Raw genomic sequence first — 15879 nt, 5'->3', positions numbered from 1 at the left:
TATACATGTACTATCACGTGTAAACACGATGTATACATGTACTATCACGTGTAAACAGGATGTATACATGTACTATCACGTGTAAACAGAATGTATACATGTACCATCACGTGTAAATAGAATGTATACATGTACCATCACATATAAACAGAATGTATGCATGTACCATCACGTGTAAACAGAATGTATACATGTACCATCACGTGTAAACACAATGTATACATGTACCATCACGTGTAAACAGAATGTATACATGCATCACGTGTAAACAGAATGTATACATGTACCATCACATGTAAATAGAATGTGTACATATACCATCAACGTCACGTGTAAATAGAAATGTGTACATGCAGTCATTTGTTAAAATGAATGTTGATATTTAGATACACCAACACGGTTAAACTGATATTTACCTAACAGACAAAGCCCTTGGTAACCAGTCACTAACCACGTGCGTTTTGAATAAGATCAAACCCCAAAGGACATAACGGAGGTATTCATAAGTATTTATCATATTCATAAAGTCGATCGGTTTGTCCTGTGGATACCGTAAGAGCGCGTGTTGGCTCTGACCTTTAACCTTCATCATCGGATGCTGAAGGTCGATACCTGGCATGGACCAAGCACAGACTGTCGAAACGCAGGTCTCCTGGGGGTGATAAAATGGTTTGCATCACTTGTGAGTGTATAACGATGACTATCTCAACAAAATATGTGCGTTTTTCTGCACATCGGCGTATAGGGTCCCGATCGATAGGTTTACCATCATGACCAAGGAGGAAAGTGGCTTGCTTTTTATTTTATATTTGAACAATTTTTAGAGGAGAAACCTGAACTGAAGCGAACAAAAGATAAACTTGATAAAAGATAAACTTGATTGCTTTTTTATTGCATTGGAAATGTTTTGTATCAATATCATCAGAACTTTGAACAAATTACATTAAACACGCATGGAAAACTCATCGTGGCGGATCAAATAGGTGGCGCAAAGGCTCCGCAACAGCTCGGCTAATTTCGTCGTAATTCCGACGACCGACGGAATTGGCCGAAGAGTTTGATGGCGTAAACAATCGCAACATCTCGGGGAAATTTCCGGCAACACTCGGAAATCTAGATTTCCGAGTGTTGCCGGAAATTCCCCGAGATGTTACGATTGATGGCGTAAAGTCACTAGTCGGTTATTTTGACCTTTTCTTTTTAAATACATGTACATTTTTGTATTTTTCTTTCTTTTTTTCATATTTGATAAGAAATAAATATTCTTTCTGCTCCCAATGTAAGAACGAAATAGATAGAATTTAACAAAAAATGCATATAATTATCCAAATGATGCATATAAACTATGTTCATGTGGTATAGATTTACGCATATAGAGAGGAACATTGACCTAAAATAATGAAAATCATAATATATGGAATGAATCACCACTCAATTACATAATAACTCTTAAAATATGTATGCTGGTACACGCACGAGACATTTCTACATATCTAATTGAATATACATGTATATAGGCACCAGGCATTAGCTATGCGCATGCGATTGTATATCCCGGTTCGTAAGCTCCAGATAGACTAAAGGCCGAGTTTACGAGGGGCATTATCCAGTTTTCCCAAGGGAGGGCAGTCATCGAGGAAATCGATAAGTATTAACAGCCAGGAAATAATGAAAGGGCGACGGAGTAAATTACTGGCTTGTAGACATGGTGGCACAATTAACGACATCATGACAGATCTCTATACTGCCCACAGCTTTGCATACCTTTTGAGTAACTGTACCACAGGGACTTGGTAATTGGGAAAAGTATCTGATATTCATTTTCTTAATGCTTCTGATATTAAAATCATGAAATAATAAGTCTTATCTTTGCTATACATTTTCTTTCGTCTACTTTTCGTCTATTTTTTCCGGAAATACATGTACTTACGTGTCAGAAAATGTATAGAATAAAAAAAATCGCCTCAATTAGCAAGACCCTGTGGTTTGATCTCGCATAATAATTATACAGGCATTGATCCTAGCAACAGCTCTTAATGGGCGGATCTGTTTGTTGATAATGTTGAAATACTGGCATGTCTAAGATGATGCATAGTATCCGGAACTCACCACAAATCGGGATATTTCACATAGCATATCTTCGTCAACAATAAACGTACGTATCCCTATAGAATCACATTGCGAATTTATTAATAAACAACCAATTGTATTTATCACACATTTGACATCATCAAATATTTTATCCAAGCACAGTGAATTTAATTATTCACGTTGGTGAGAAAACATACTTGTCACAATGAAATTTCGATGAATGCTGAAGAACTGCAAATTAAATCCACAGACATTAGCGAATCATTCCTCACAAAATGTATTCATCAATCATATTTTCTATATATGCTGAATTTTTCTGTCAATCACAAACAGATTAACTATAGGACACTTAGCGCGCGACGGAATAAAATATACACTTCATTAGTGACGTCATTATGACGTCGTTGTGTCAACCTCGTCTTCGCCTTCGTCGTCCTTTACAGCTTCAACCTTGGTCTGCGATAGTTTCACGTGCTGTTCTATACCGAATCTACAGCGACACCGTCCTTGTGTTATGAAGTATATTCCGGATTTGTCCACTCGGAACCCCTTGTCCCCCGTAAACAACCTCTTCACGTCAGTGGTGAGGGTGGTGATGGGGGTGTTATCTTTTTTATGACGTAACGTCACGTGGATCTTGCCTTCGAACTTGCTCTCTGTCTTAAAATGACTCGTATATTCATCTTCTTTGATAACGAGGTTGGCTTTTGTTTTGAATTTTGGCGGGACAGTAATCTGATTGTCAACTGACCACAAGAGTTCTTCTTCGAAAGTCTCGTCGCTTGTCTTGGTTAAACCTAACTCGCCCTTGAACCCTGCGTTGGCTTCTATGACGGGATTTGGCGGGGTCAATTTGATATCTACGCTGAAGCCATACGTATAACTTTTCTCTAAGGAAAGCGTGCACGTGGATTTTGTCCGTCTTTCTGTTTTTAGCGTGTACACCTGATTTTGGTCAGTATCGTTCGTGAAGTGCGCTGTAAAGAGAATGTGCGACTTTGGTGTAGTTGCCTTTATTTGGTCAAAGTACTGCGTGTCCCCGTGTTGCACGCGCAAGTGTTTCCAGTTGATGTCAGTGGATATGAGGTCATCGGCCTCTTTACGTTGTTTCGCGTCTAATGGAAAGTCGGCAACCCATTTCCTTACAATTTCTTCTAAATCGACAAGTTCTTGTGACATTTTGCTATAGAAGCGACCTGGAAGGAAGAAAGCAATATTTTAATTAAAACGATTAAAAGTTTAACACATACGGACATATAGGAAATGACATATTGTATACAGAACATAAGGTGATGGTTTCATTGTTCTTTGAGAGTTGTCGTTAATAACCCTGATCAGAACACAGCGTTAAAGTTTACATATAGGAGGTGAAAGCTAGGTTTCTCAGGACAGGAAATAACGTATGTTGGTACCCTTGTGCAGACACACTACTGACTGTACTATCACGGGGTCCGCCCCTTTAAAAAAATGTCTCTTAATGTCTCTGATAAGTTTATCCATGTCTCAGTCTATTATCAAGATTGCATTGTTCATTTTATTAAACGTTTATCTGATATTAAACTGATAATTGAATGATCATCAGATTATTTATTGCCAATATGACTGCAATGAGGATGGCTGATGAAGATAATTATTTGTCACTCAGACTGCATTCATTTTTAAACATGTATACAATGTACGTATTAATTCTACATGTATTTTGGATGGCGTATAATGGAGTTTCCTAAAACCACAATCATCTGAATGATTGATACTAATTAGCTTTAATAATTATGTGATATTTAAGTCGACGTGCAAAGCGTTGATGAACGCAGGTCAAAATGGCGTAAAATGACGTCATATTGTATTTTGATGTAGAACGTAAAGATTTGAAGTGCTTTGAATGAAGACTAGATCTACAGTCCTGTGAATACAATCTGTATTGATATCGAGTTAATGAGAAACTGTAAAGCAGACTGTAAATATAATTGTCTGTCGTGTTGATTCTAGTCGACAATCACTTGTGCTGTTTGTTGATTCTCGCCGACAACTATCACCTGTACTGTTTGTTGTTGTTACGCCTACCTGTTAATGAAGTTGAGATATATACAGGTGTAGATATATGTTCCTGTAAAGGGCGGTCAGTATATAAGTATACACTACGTACATGTATGTCGAAGCCCAGAGGGAATAACGGACGGTATTTATCAGGACCTGGCCATTCTTGCTTATGTTGTTAACTCCGTATGTACACAATTATCAACATCAAATACATGCAACATGACTCTAGGGAAGAGAGATTACAAGTAAAAAGCTCCTGTTATCATGTTTCGACCCTATATAGCGGATTACTTTCCACAAACAATGATATACACGGCTGGAGAATCTCTTGTTTAATTATATAGAATTACTAATTTTCGGATTGTTTTTCGATCTGAATCTAACTGTGAAGTGTGCTATTACACGATCTATTGAACCAGTGCCATCATGTCCAAGGCTCGCTACATCTATGCATATAAGCGAAAGACATTAAAATATTTGAAAATATTATATATAAGTGGATTTTGATTCATTTTGAATTAAAAAGAAGAGATAACGATAAAAAAAACCTTTATATACTGCAATTAATCATCCACAAAACCTCTCCTGGTACATTTATACAGCGGAATATCAAATCTGCAGTGTACTTGTGTAAATGTAAACACAACTTAATACACATATGTTAATATTTTGCTTGACTTGAATATCTATACAGATCAAAATTACGGGACCACACATACCATTGGGTTTGTATATATACAGTACATGTGTATGTGTGTGTACATATATTTAATTCTATTGAATCGTCATAGTGGTACCAAAATTTGATTTATTCTAACTTAACAACACGATACAAATCAACTCCATCTTATGATTTTATAGTAAAACACATAAGTTAATTCGCTTATATCTCCTTTAAATATTTGAATCAACTTTTTATTTAAGGTATGATGTGACCAATATTGAAAACATTCGTTAGTTTGTTTTACAATGGCTCGTCCGCTGAAAGACCGAAAGGCGCTGTATAAAGCCGTTAATGATAATACAATGTAGCTTGTTTTACTTTGGAACTCTTTTGTAAAATGAGGTCGTGATAGATAAAGTAACATACATCCTTAAAACAATCTTAAAACTTATGAATCATAATGAGGACATACACGGCTTTATATATATGTGTGTGTATATATATTCTGAAGGATATAAACAGGAAATATTTAATGCCTGATTTCCGTGTGTTCCGGGGAATTTGAACATAACCCTGGCTACGTTTAGAGGCCTGAAGTGAGACGGTGCATTTGAAATGTGGTATAAGATGAATGATAATACCGGTGGTGGTAGATAAGATGATGGGCTTCTAACTTCTACATGGAGAGGGGGAGGGGAGGGGGGGGGGGGGGGGGGGCGCAGGGGCACCTGCTGTACTCCCGTAAAGATTAAAATTCTATTTCCAACTTTGATGAGGATAACACCGATAGATTAGACCGACACAAACACAATCCTTCTCTATCTCTCCTACACCCCCGGGGATTTCGTGTATATAGACCAGTATATATATACACAGCGCATATAGATAAAACTAGGAGATGATAATTTCATATACATAAAGCTACAAAGCATGCATGCTCCGGGGCTCGACAAGTAGTTAAAGTTCAAAAGTGCATGTAAAGGGATATAACGTATATATATATATACATGTAACTTATATATACATCCAATATTACTTATATTAGATAATAGTATATAGATCCAATAAATGCTGTATCACCAGTGAAGCCGATCTGTTAAAATTTACATGTCCTTTACCATATACTAACTCAGGGTTCATAACGGCCATTTTTTACTACAAAACTAGATAATTTCTGTTATAGGTGTGGTATTTTAAAAAATTCTACAGAACTGTGTCTATGCATGTATGTATATTAATTGACAATATTTCTTTTCATGATCATTTTCCGATTTGCGTCGAGAGGCACTTAACGAAATCGAGGTTACACGCCATTCATCAATTTCCTGTGCAAACACGTACGCACATCATTGAAAATATGACTAATATACATTGTATATAGTGTCTGTTTCGTTACTACATTTGTATAACTTACCCGATGTATGTATACATACATAGGTATATCAATAGATATATGTCAGCTTTTCATAATGTAATAATTGTGAATACAAAATCTTCATTCAAAATCGACAATTATTACACAGCAAACATATGGGAAATGTGACAGACATTTTCTATCCGAGCGATATATACTAGTATCTTTATAATAGGGAAAAGGCATGCCCATCTTTGTCTTTTGAAAACAATAAAGCACATATGATTAGAATTTGAAATTGTAAATAATAATAGAAGTCTAAAAATATGGAGAATTACCTTGGAGATAATTTATGCACATTTAATCAACATCAACATGTTTTTGTGTATGTAAGGTGTGTGTGTGTGGGGGGGGGGGGGTATCGGCATCTGCAGCAGTAACTCTTTCTTGATGGAGTGTCATGGAGTGTCATCGATATTTTGTATATTGCACTCCGGTATATTTACAAGGTTGTCCAAATGACGTGTTAATGGGTTCCTCGGGGTTTATTAAAATGACCCGACTTTTCCGTTCACCTGGAACGCCAGATGGTCCCCGGGGGAGGAGGAGGAAATATATCCGCGGATTAATGACACAATATGGCCACTTCGACATGTTTACATTTAAAACAATGAATTCACATTTCGTCAAAACACCAGGAAGGAAGTCTATTCAGTATAAACATTCTGAATTTTCGCCAATTCAATGTTGTATAGATACATACATTAATTTCACGCATAATGATTTTGCTTACTGATGTATCCCGTTTAAATTTCCTTCAATTAATTTTACAGCAAGATTTGACTTGTCTAAAAGTGAAATGTCTATTAAATAAGAAATTTTGGGTGTAACCTATTCGGCCATTATTTAGCGAGTCTAGACCTGAGCATTCCATTATCAAAATAAACAGGTATTTGGAAGACCAGAAAAAGAAATTGCATAAAATTCACAGCTTTGAATTTGTCTAATGCAAATGAAATACCGACTAAATATGAAATGAATAAACACGTTAAACATCTATAACTGAATTAGAAGTACTTATGTTAATCATGCTGAAAAATAAGATCTTACCTCAAAGCTTGTGTATTCCCAAACCTAGAACGAGACACGATACTGAGAGGTGGTAGGGTGTAGGGCGAAGCCGATTGGTCGACGGCGATGAAACGTCATTTTCTCCCTACGATACATTCACACCAACACACATTACGTCTAGCTGTGTATGGGGCTTACATATACGAGATCTGACAGGAAACTACCACACGTTCTCAATAGATATATGTATGTGTGTGTGAAATTCAGAAACACGAACCCACATATACACATATATATACATATACACAGTAAATTTGTTGCAAATTTGAATAGAAATATATAAAAAAAAAAAAACATTTTACAATTTTTTTTCCGTATTGAATATATATTTCATATGTTAAATTTGTAACACGTTAAACATCATATGCAGATAATTTGAGTAGGGCCTGGCTTCTGACCTTCGATTTCTATATTTAAATGATAGAGCGAGTGTAGTTGATCAATGTACTGAAAGCATGGACGCGTGCATGCATGCTTTGCATAGCCACGTCACATTGATTAATAGCGATATCTGGCTGGCTTTTTAATTCAAACAATCAGAAAAGTGTTTTTAGGTTTTATTTCACATGTAAAATGATTTATTTGTTTGCAAAAAGGCTCTGATGCGATGAATACCTTATATGGATCGCTCAGCCTCCGGCTGCAGCCCGCCTTGTATCGCGGTGACAGCCACACAGTGAGAAAATGTCACATCCAATGTTTCCTCTCCAGAGGGAATATTCTATGACGACTGGCAATGCGAGCAAAACACTTTTCTAATCAATTATTCAGTGGAACGACGTTCATCTGCCTATAGTTGAATCGTGCTCCTACAGTACTGCCCTGTGTTGAAGTGATAGAGTAATTATATCTAACGAAATTCTGATGCAATTTGGCCCCTTTATGTTGAATTAACAATGCTCATATGCCTACCCAATGCAAATAACAAACTTAATAAAAAAAATACATCCGTAGGATTACAAAATCATTTAATAAAAGTCCTTTCGACGCTTCTCCTCCCGCTTCGAATCACATGCAAAGCGAAGATTTAAGCAAACATTGATGTGACGTTGGGCTGTTTTGTTTCTGTTTTTTTTGTTTTTTAATTATATGCAATATTTTCGGTAATATTTCACTATATTTAAGATTAAAGTGTCTTAAAGATTTCTGTAAAAATAGACGAAAAGGGAAATTAAACGACCAGTTACAATTCTAAATCATAATTTGTATATTTAACTGTAATAAACACGGTCAAGGTCAATCCTAAAACAGGAAAATAAAAATATTTTAAAAGCATTTCGATGCTTTCAGGTGACATTCATATTACCTATAAATGCCAACTGATACATTGTAGCAGGTCATTGGCAATAATATTTTCAGAAATATTTGAAATTCACCATTGCGTTTTGAATAAGTATATGACATCAAGTTGTAGTATTGAGTAGAGATCCTCAATGAATGACACAAGTTTACAATTATGACGTCACCACATCAATCACGTCATTCATCGGGTCATGTCATTCATAGGACTATAATTTATTTCCGGTTGTAGATACATACAGTTATAGATGTCTGTCGATGTGTTACTTTACGGCAAAGTGAAATTTTTGAAATCTTAATTTAATGTGATTAAGATTAGACATGTCAGTTAAATCACATAGTTTAGTCCATTCAGTTTCACTTTACGGAAAATATAACAACTAATAACGATCAAAGGGGGATAACTCTTACGACTCTTCGCCAACGAAACGCATATACGGTAAACCTCCGGTTAGTTCGAACAAAATTAAATAAATATTGACGAACCTGTTCGAATAATTCGAAATTATGCTCCAGAAAATATGCGCGAGTTCGAACTATTCGAGACAATATCGGCGAAAATCTCGGCAGAGTAAAATCATTAGACACAAACACATCCATCGTAAATCCGATACGTAACGGCGGCCTGAACAATGGCACATTTATAAGTAAGTAAAATGATAGTTTTTCATTTAATTCAATATTAATTGATCGTTAAACGTTCTTCATTTCGCGATAATTATGATGGTTTTTGCACGAAGTCGCTCGCGGATCGGGCAATGCGTAGCTACAGTAGGCCCCATAACACTACAGTACACGTTTCATTTGTGACACAAAAGTTAAACATTTGTACAGTATAATCTTTGCATGATTATATTTTTTATCTGAATGAGAAACTATCACTTTATTATTGTAATAAATGGTCTCTTAAAATACATCAAAAGCAGTCTTCATAACCTGTTCCGTTTACGAAACCACTACTGTAAAAATAGGCGATATGTGTTGGTAAAATTAGGTCAGAACATCAACATGTCTGCTTTTACATGTAAATATGCCCAGTCGTATTATCTACAAAACATAGTTGATACCTGCAAAATTATCCATCACTAATTGGGACACCTGTGGATTGTTTTGACTGGATATGAATGCTCTTCACGTCACTCAGCACGATCGGGCGGCCGATCCTTTCAACTTTACCGCAAGCGACACCTCGCGTGGCCTGCTTACCTAGCGTGAGGTCGCAGGTTTTCAGGTAATACCTTGATTGGCAATACTTAAGAGATTGTCCAGTCACAATTAAATAATCATAATGCTAAGTTAACACTAGTTATATGTGAAAATACACGGATGATTTCTTAGTTTGCCATACACAGCGCGAATACAAATATCGCATGTTATTTACACATTGTCGGGGCCTAAATTTTGCAATCAGCTGTCTCGTGCGTGGTGTATTTTGCAATGTAACAAAAACCGAATTAAAGCTAAAATATGTGGCATATATATTAAATCACAGACGCATTCTAATGATCACGCAATCTTTTAACCTAAACGTGCTTGTTGATCAAATTTAAATCTTGGCATTTTTTCTGGGCCGGTCATCGGGGCCGGGTCGTCGCGAGCTTTCAATTGAGTTTGCCGATAAAAAAAACCTTACTTTACGTTCTTCATTTGACAAGTTCGAACTATCCGAAATGGTGTCAGTTATAAACTGCCAGAGTTCGAACTATTACTAGCTAAAAAATTACTGTTTTTCTAGAAAAAAATGTGTGTTCGAACTATCCGCGTGTTCGAATTAATCGGAGGTTTACCGTAGCCTCTATTACAGGTCTCTGTATATGCGTGTGAATACAAACAAACTTTTTTTTTTTTTTTTTTGACATTTTTAAGGTTTTCCAATCAGGATTTAAAAAAAAATACTGTTGGGATATTTCCGTCCGCATGATACTTCTACTTAGGCCCTAATCGAGAAACACTCATGACGTCAAAAAAAGATTGTGTCCACTTGAGTTATGTTGCCTGAGTGAATAGTCTGGTAACTTGACACTATCGAGTTACTTTTTTAAATACTTCCTTAAAACTTTTCCGCAATGCACGTAAAGATTTAACCCCGCAATCTGTTAATGTTAAGTCCATGTGAAAAAATAGTGGTTGTTTTAAAAATCTGTATCGTTTTCGAACTCATTTACGTTCTAGATGGCACAAGGCAATTCTTCTTGTTCTTTTGGTTCATAATTTTAATTTCTCATAAAAATACAAAGACAAAAAAGTAAGGAATGATGGTTCAGCATGACAATGATATTGCTTGGTTATGTATAACGACATTTGTAAATGAAATGAATGTGTTTATACCTGAACGGTGACGTTTTTTTGTTTTGTTTTGTTTTTGTTTTTATAAATTTGTCTGAATGTCACAAATTATCAATTTACTTGTTGATATATCAACGTAGTTTATTTTGTCGAGTTGTAAAAAACTAACATCCACTGATCACGTGATTCCATAGAGCACGGACGTATTGTTAGCGGAGAGACATATCTATCGTATTTCAATGTTTTAATATGACTTTTCATTACATATTTTATGACTGTATGTGTGGAAGAGGCAAGTAAACCAAGCGAGTCTTCTATTTGGTGATTTTTAGTCAAGGTATATTGACTTATTTCGCCTTTTATTGAAATACCATTGTTACCTGTGGTATACCTGTGAGTTAACATGGCCGACCCGACACGTGCGTGTCGCACGAGCATTGAGGCCAATAATACTAGTGCAGACCAGAGATTACTATTCGCTTCACGTGTTAATGTGGACAACCTAACACATCAACAGTTTGATTCGTCACCAGACCACGAAGAAAATGTGTCGAAGAAATCCTAGCTATGTACACCCCCCCCCCCCCCCCTCCCCCCCAGCTACCATGCAGGTGAGATACTAACTTTTTAATGAAGATTTTATATTTCTGAACTTCTTAGTGCTCTAGTTATTCCAGTCTCAGAACTCGTTGCAAATGCTGTAAAGAAAAGTCTAAATGATTCACATTTTTCTCGTATAGCGAAGGTCGCCTCAGAATTTGTAAGCGATAGCCAAACGAAAGATTTAATGAAATGAATGTATTGATTCCAAAATCAGCGATTCTGTAAAACTACAAATGTCAGAGTTATCTACCCTCAAGTCGAAGGATTCGGGAGCTAGAAAGGGATAAGTACTGTATATATTCACCGGGTTCAATCGTACTAACCGGGCGCCGGTGAATTTTACAACCGGGCAACGATAGTTTTTATAGAACTCCCCCCCCCCCCCCCCCCCCCCCCCCCCTCCCTTTGCTAATTCGCCCACATTGTAGGCGGGTATGACCAAGTTATGCCGCTATCCACGAATTATGCAACATATACAGCAAATCCGCGATCGAAATAACTGTAAATCTCACAGTTTATCGGAAAACGTCATCAAAAACGATATAATAGCAACTGTCGTTTACTGGTATATTGTTATACTGGTCTCCCGACCCTAAAATATTTTGGAAATATGTGAATTCAACACGGAAGGTAAAAGTTAACATTCTTGATTTAATTTCTAAAACGGAAAATTCAGAATCCACAAATTAAGTAGTTCCAGACCAGGATAAAGCGGCTGTCCTAACAGGCGTATTTACAGAAGGACCCGACGGAGTGGTACCTATACTCTAGCCTAGCCTGCTGTGACGTCCGTCTTTCCGTCCGCAGGCGTTCGCTTTTCTCTTTCAACAACTTCTTCTCAAAAGTCAAGAATGCTGAAATGAAAAGGATTCCAAAGTTCGAATGTTTGACCTTAACCTACAAAGTCATAGGGATACCCACCCCCGTGTGCAGAGTATAGTAAATAGTCTGTCGTGATTAGCCCAGAGGGTCAATTTTGACAACGGATGGCATTGCTTGACAACGAGTTTTATAAACTGGTTTAAAGGCGCTTTCCTTTGTTTGAATAAAGTTTAGGTCATCAAAATTAAACTTACTGAAAAGTATGTATTTTTTCGTAGTAGTAAAAGTTATAAAAAAAATTACGTTAATAAGGCAGTTTTACTCTCAAGATTCTTTGAGTATTGAGTATTTGAGTATTAAATTCTGAAAAATTCAATTCGACTCGAAGTATCACTAATTACCGCCAAGACATACAGTTTTTCGAGTTTTATAGACTTACGGTATTTGTATACGAAACTCCTTTTTCTTGCAAATTTCGGCGTTAATTTCATTACATGCAGGCACACACACTCATATAATCATCGTTCGGATACAGATTTCGTCAATAGAAATTGTGTGTTTCTGGTGTCCGAAAGAAGGAATGCCCCTTTAACCGAGGAGTAGGATATATTTAGACGACTGACACACAGGTCCGTGTATTGATATACTAGTATATTCCGGATGTACAAGAACCGTTAGTCCAGGTATTGCGTAAATTAAGTTGTTATTGTTGACGCCAAGAAAACATTTTCGCCCGGTTCGAAAATTTAAAGATATTTTACTGAAGTAAATAGCAATTTTTTTTTAGCTTTTTTTGTTTTTGTTATGGAAAAAAAGGGGGGGGGGTGCAAAATGGATTACAATGTGTTCGTTCGATCTGCTGAGACCAGACTTTTTGTCAAAATCGTGTCAAGAGAGGAAAAAGACAAAACAAAGAGTAATTGATAATAGTAATTTATTCTATTCAATCATCATCATCATCATCATCATCATCACCACCACCACCACCACCACGACGTTACCATCATCATAAACATATAATCTATCATTGTTTACATCTCTATTTTTGGTACAGACGCTGCGGGTGTATTTAATCTTCGACTCTTCTTGATTTCTTCAATTCTTTTCTCCTTCCTGTCCAACTTCTCTCTCATTCCTTCCAGCCGTTTTTCTCTATTCTGTCGAGCCCGCTCTAACCTCTCGTCAGTAGATATCTTGGTAGGTTTTTCCGTTCTTGGAATTCTGGCCAATTTTTCGTTAACTCTTGATCGTTTTTCCGCTGCTTTTGAATCTCTTTTTAGACGCGCTTGTTCAATTCTGTCGTTAACATTCACCTTATGATCAATTTCCCCATTTTCCTGGATTGTCGTTTTCATCATCTTTGCTTCCAGGTGTTCGCGCTTTTGCTTTTGCTTTGCCTCCCTTTTGGCTGCCGCTAATTCTCGTCTGTTATCAGACAATCGCGCCATTTTGCCCTTTCTTCGTAATGCTTCATTTTTTGAATATTCGGCCTTCGCTTCGCGTTTCTGGGGAGGTAACTTAGAAACACTTTTGGTGGTAAGAGGCGGCAAGAGTCGTGGCTTTGATGTAACTGTTTTTGTGTTGCGCCACGTATATTGCGGAACCCCAGGCATTTGATGAAAGTCTTCGTTTGAGGTTAACTTTTGTAGGGGTTCGTCGTTTAATTTCACCGTGAAGGCCACGCCTCCGGATCCCGTATTAGGTATGATCCCTTCCTGCCTGAGCTGCATTAACACAGTCTGTTCTGTCTTGCGCCTAAGATTTATCATCGGAGTTCCTTCGTTCACGGCTACACCAACAGGGTCTCCGATATGGATTGATTGTACCTGTGTTGCAGAGTGATGAATGATTGTTAGTTATTAATTAAGATAATTAGTCCTGGCTATGTATATAGCTTTAAGAGGATATTGAAAATAGCCAATATATGATATGTGGTATAGAGAAGTTCCGTCATTTCAAGACAAGAGGTAAGGGTAAAATAATGATGTTCGGATGGTGATGAGCCATTCAGATAAATGTAGCTGACATGTCTAAGCTTTACGTCTGAGCAAATGTAGTCGTATCTGCTCTATAGGGACTTCTCTTGTTGGACAAGAGCAGACTTTTGGGTGCCTATCTTACTTATATTACCTTGGTACGTCTGTGATCCCGTCCGAACAGCGCCCTCAATCGCCCTCTCTTTGGTTTCTGCTCATACTCGAGCGTTTTCGCATATGAGCATCCCATGATTAGTCAGAGTAAGCTGCTTTCGTGAAATGATTGAAACATACATAGAAACAAGGTATTGTGACGTCATAGTCCTTTTGACGTCATAATGTTGCAGAACTGGACCGAGTCGATCATCTGGCACTTGAATCGGTTGGCTACTGTAGGCTTTCTACAAAATACCTGTAAGGTACATGGTTTCCCACACAGGTATACATGTAAGGTTAATGGTTTCCCAAATAGATATAAATGCAAGATATAACATTTAAAAGTAAATACGTACATCAGTTCCTATATATGTAAATATACAAAGAATACGGTTCCACGTGTGAATATACACGTGTAGGGTACGTGATTTCCCATACATGAATACATGACAGGTAGCTAATTTTTCATGTATATGTGTCTTTATTCGCATTAGGCAATACTGCCATTGAGCATATATACAAAACAATTACAATCTATATGTGAACTATGGGGGAACTTTGATGTACAATTGAGTAGCAACATTTTAGTAAGTACAATAAGGAACGGTAATAATTCAGTTAGCCTATGCATATTACAATCCAACAAAACCAATAAAGTAAGCGAAGGGTACACGAACATTACAAAAAAAATCAGTTAAATAATCTTTCTTATTTCATTAGCTTTTTAAATAAATATAGCCAAATTTTGAACAATTTTTGTGTCCTGACGACATGAGATCAATAAACTTAAATACATTTGGTCTAACATAGTATTTCCTTCTCAAGAACTTTGATCTTATCTCTGTGTATAATGGACATTCCAAAACAAAGTGATAATCATTTTCAATTTATAGTAGTACACACACTACAATATCGCTTTTCTGAAGGAATCGGGTTTGGACGATTCTATCATCCCGCTTTTATGTTAATGTATGTGATGATACACGCAACTTTGTGAAAGATTTCTGAAATTTCTTAATATTCACAATATCTAAATATTTCTTATAACCGAATTCGTGTGAAAAAAAATATATAACATCTAGCTCTTGGTGAATGTACAGTATGTAAAGTATAAGATCCCTCAAATAAATATATATATGCATGTAGGGTACATGATTTCCCATATAAGTGTATATGTAAGTTATATGATTTTTCTAATAAACACGTACAAAATTATATACATATATGTAAGATACAAGATTTTTCAGATAAATCATGTATGTTGATATACTTAAAACATTCAAATACATAATTCTAAAGTAAGTTTAATGTATGTATAAAACGAAGGGACGTGAACCATGAACCTTAGAAGTCTTATCATAGGACGAGAAAAGGCCACTCGATCACTATCCCTACCCTGAAAGCATTACTGGACATTGTATATATATTGTTTATTGTGGAGAGGGCCTTAGTGATGT

The 15879-nt window shown here is 36.5% G+C and overlaps 2 protein-coding genes across 2 annotated transcripts; both read right to left on the bottom strand.

The window, feature by feature from the left end:
* Positions 1-1950: 1950 nt before the first annotated feature.
* LOC117326120 lies at positions 1951-8221 on the bottom strand. Its single transcript, XM_033882745.1, has 2 exons — positions 7260-8221; positions 1951-3287 (listed from the first exon to the last, which is right to left on the bottom strand). The coding sequence occupies exon 2, from the start codon at positions 3268-3270 to the stop codon at positions 2485-2487; it is 786 nt and encodes a 261-aa protein (XP_033738636.1). The 5' UTR covers positions 3271-3287; positions 7260-8221; the 3' UTR covers positions 1951-2484.
* Positions 8222-13215: 4994 nt separating this feature from the next.
* On the bottom strand, positions 13216-14562 carry LOC117324814 (stress response protein NST1-like). Its single transcript, XM_033880646.1, has 2 exons — positions 14421-14562; positions 13216-14116 (listed from the first exon to the last, which is right to left on the bottom strand). Exons 1-2 carry the CDS (start codon positions 14514-14516, stop codon positions 13322-13324), a joined length of 891 nt encoding a protein of 296 aa, XP_033736537.1. The 5' UTR covers positions 14517-14562; the 3' UTR covers positions 13216-13321.
* Between the last annotated feature and the right edge of the window lie 1317 nt (positions 14563-15879).

This window comes from Pecten maximus, chromosome 4 (assembly GCF_902652985.1).
Source record: "Pecten maximus chromosome 4, xPecMax1.1, whole genome shotgun sequence".
In the NCBI taxonomy this organism is placed as follows: domain Eukaryota; kingdom Metazoa; phylum Mollusca; class Bivalvia; order Pectinida; family Pectinidae; genus Pecten; species Pecten maximus.
This window is presented reverse-complemented; position numbering and strand designations above follow the sequence as displayed.

Coding starts and splice junctions, on each gene's coding strand:
- LOC117326120 (XM_033882745.1), bottom strand. CDS start 3,270: ATGTCACAAGAACTTGTCGATTTAGAAGAAATTGTAAGGAAATGGGTT.
- LOC117324814 (XM_033880646.1), bottom strand. CDS start 14,516: ATGGGATGCTCATATGCGAAAACGCTCGAGTATGAGCAGAAACCAAAG. Junction 14,117..14,420: donor GGGATCACAGACGTACCAAG/GTAATATAAGTA, acceptor TCTGCAACACAG/GTACAATCAATCCATATCGG.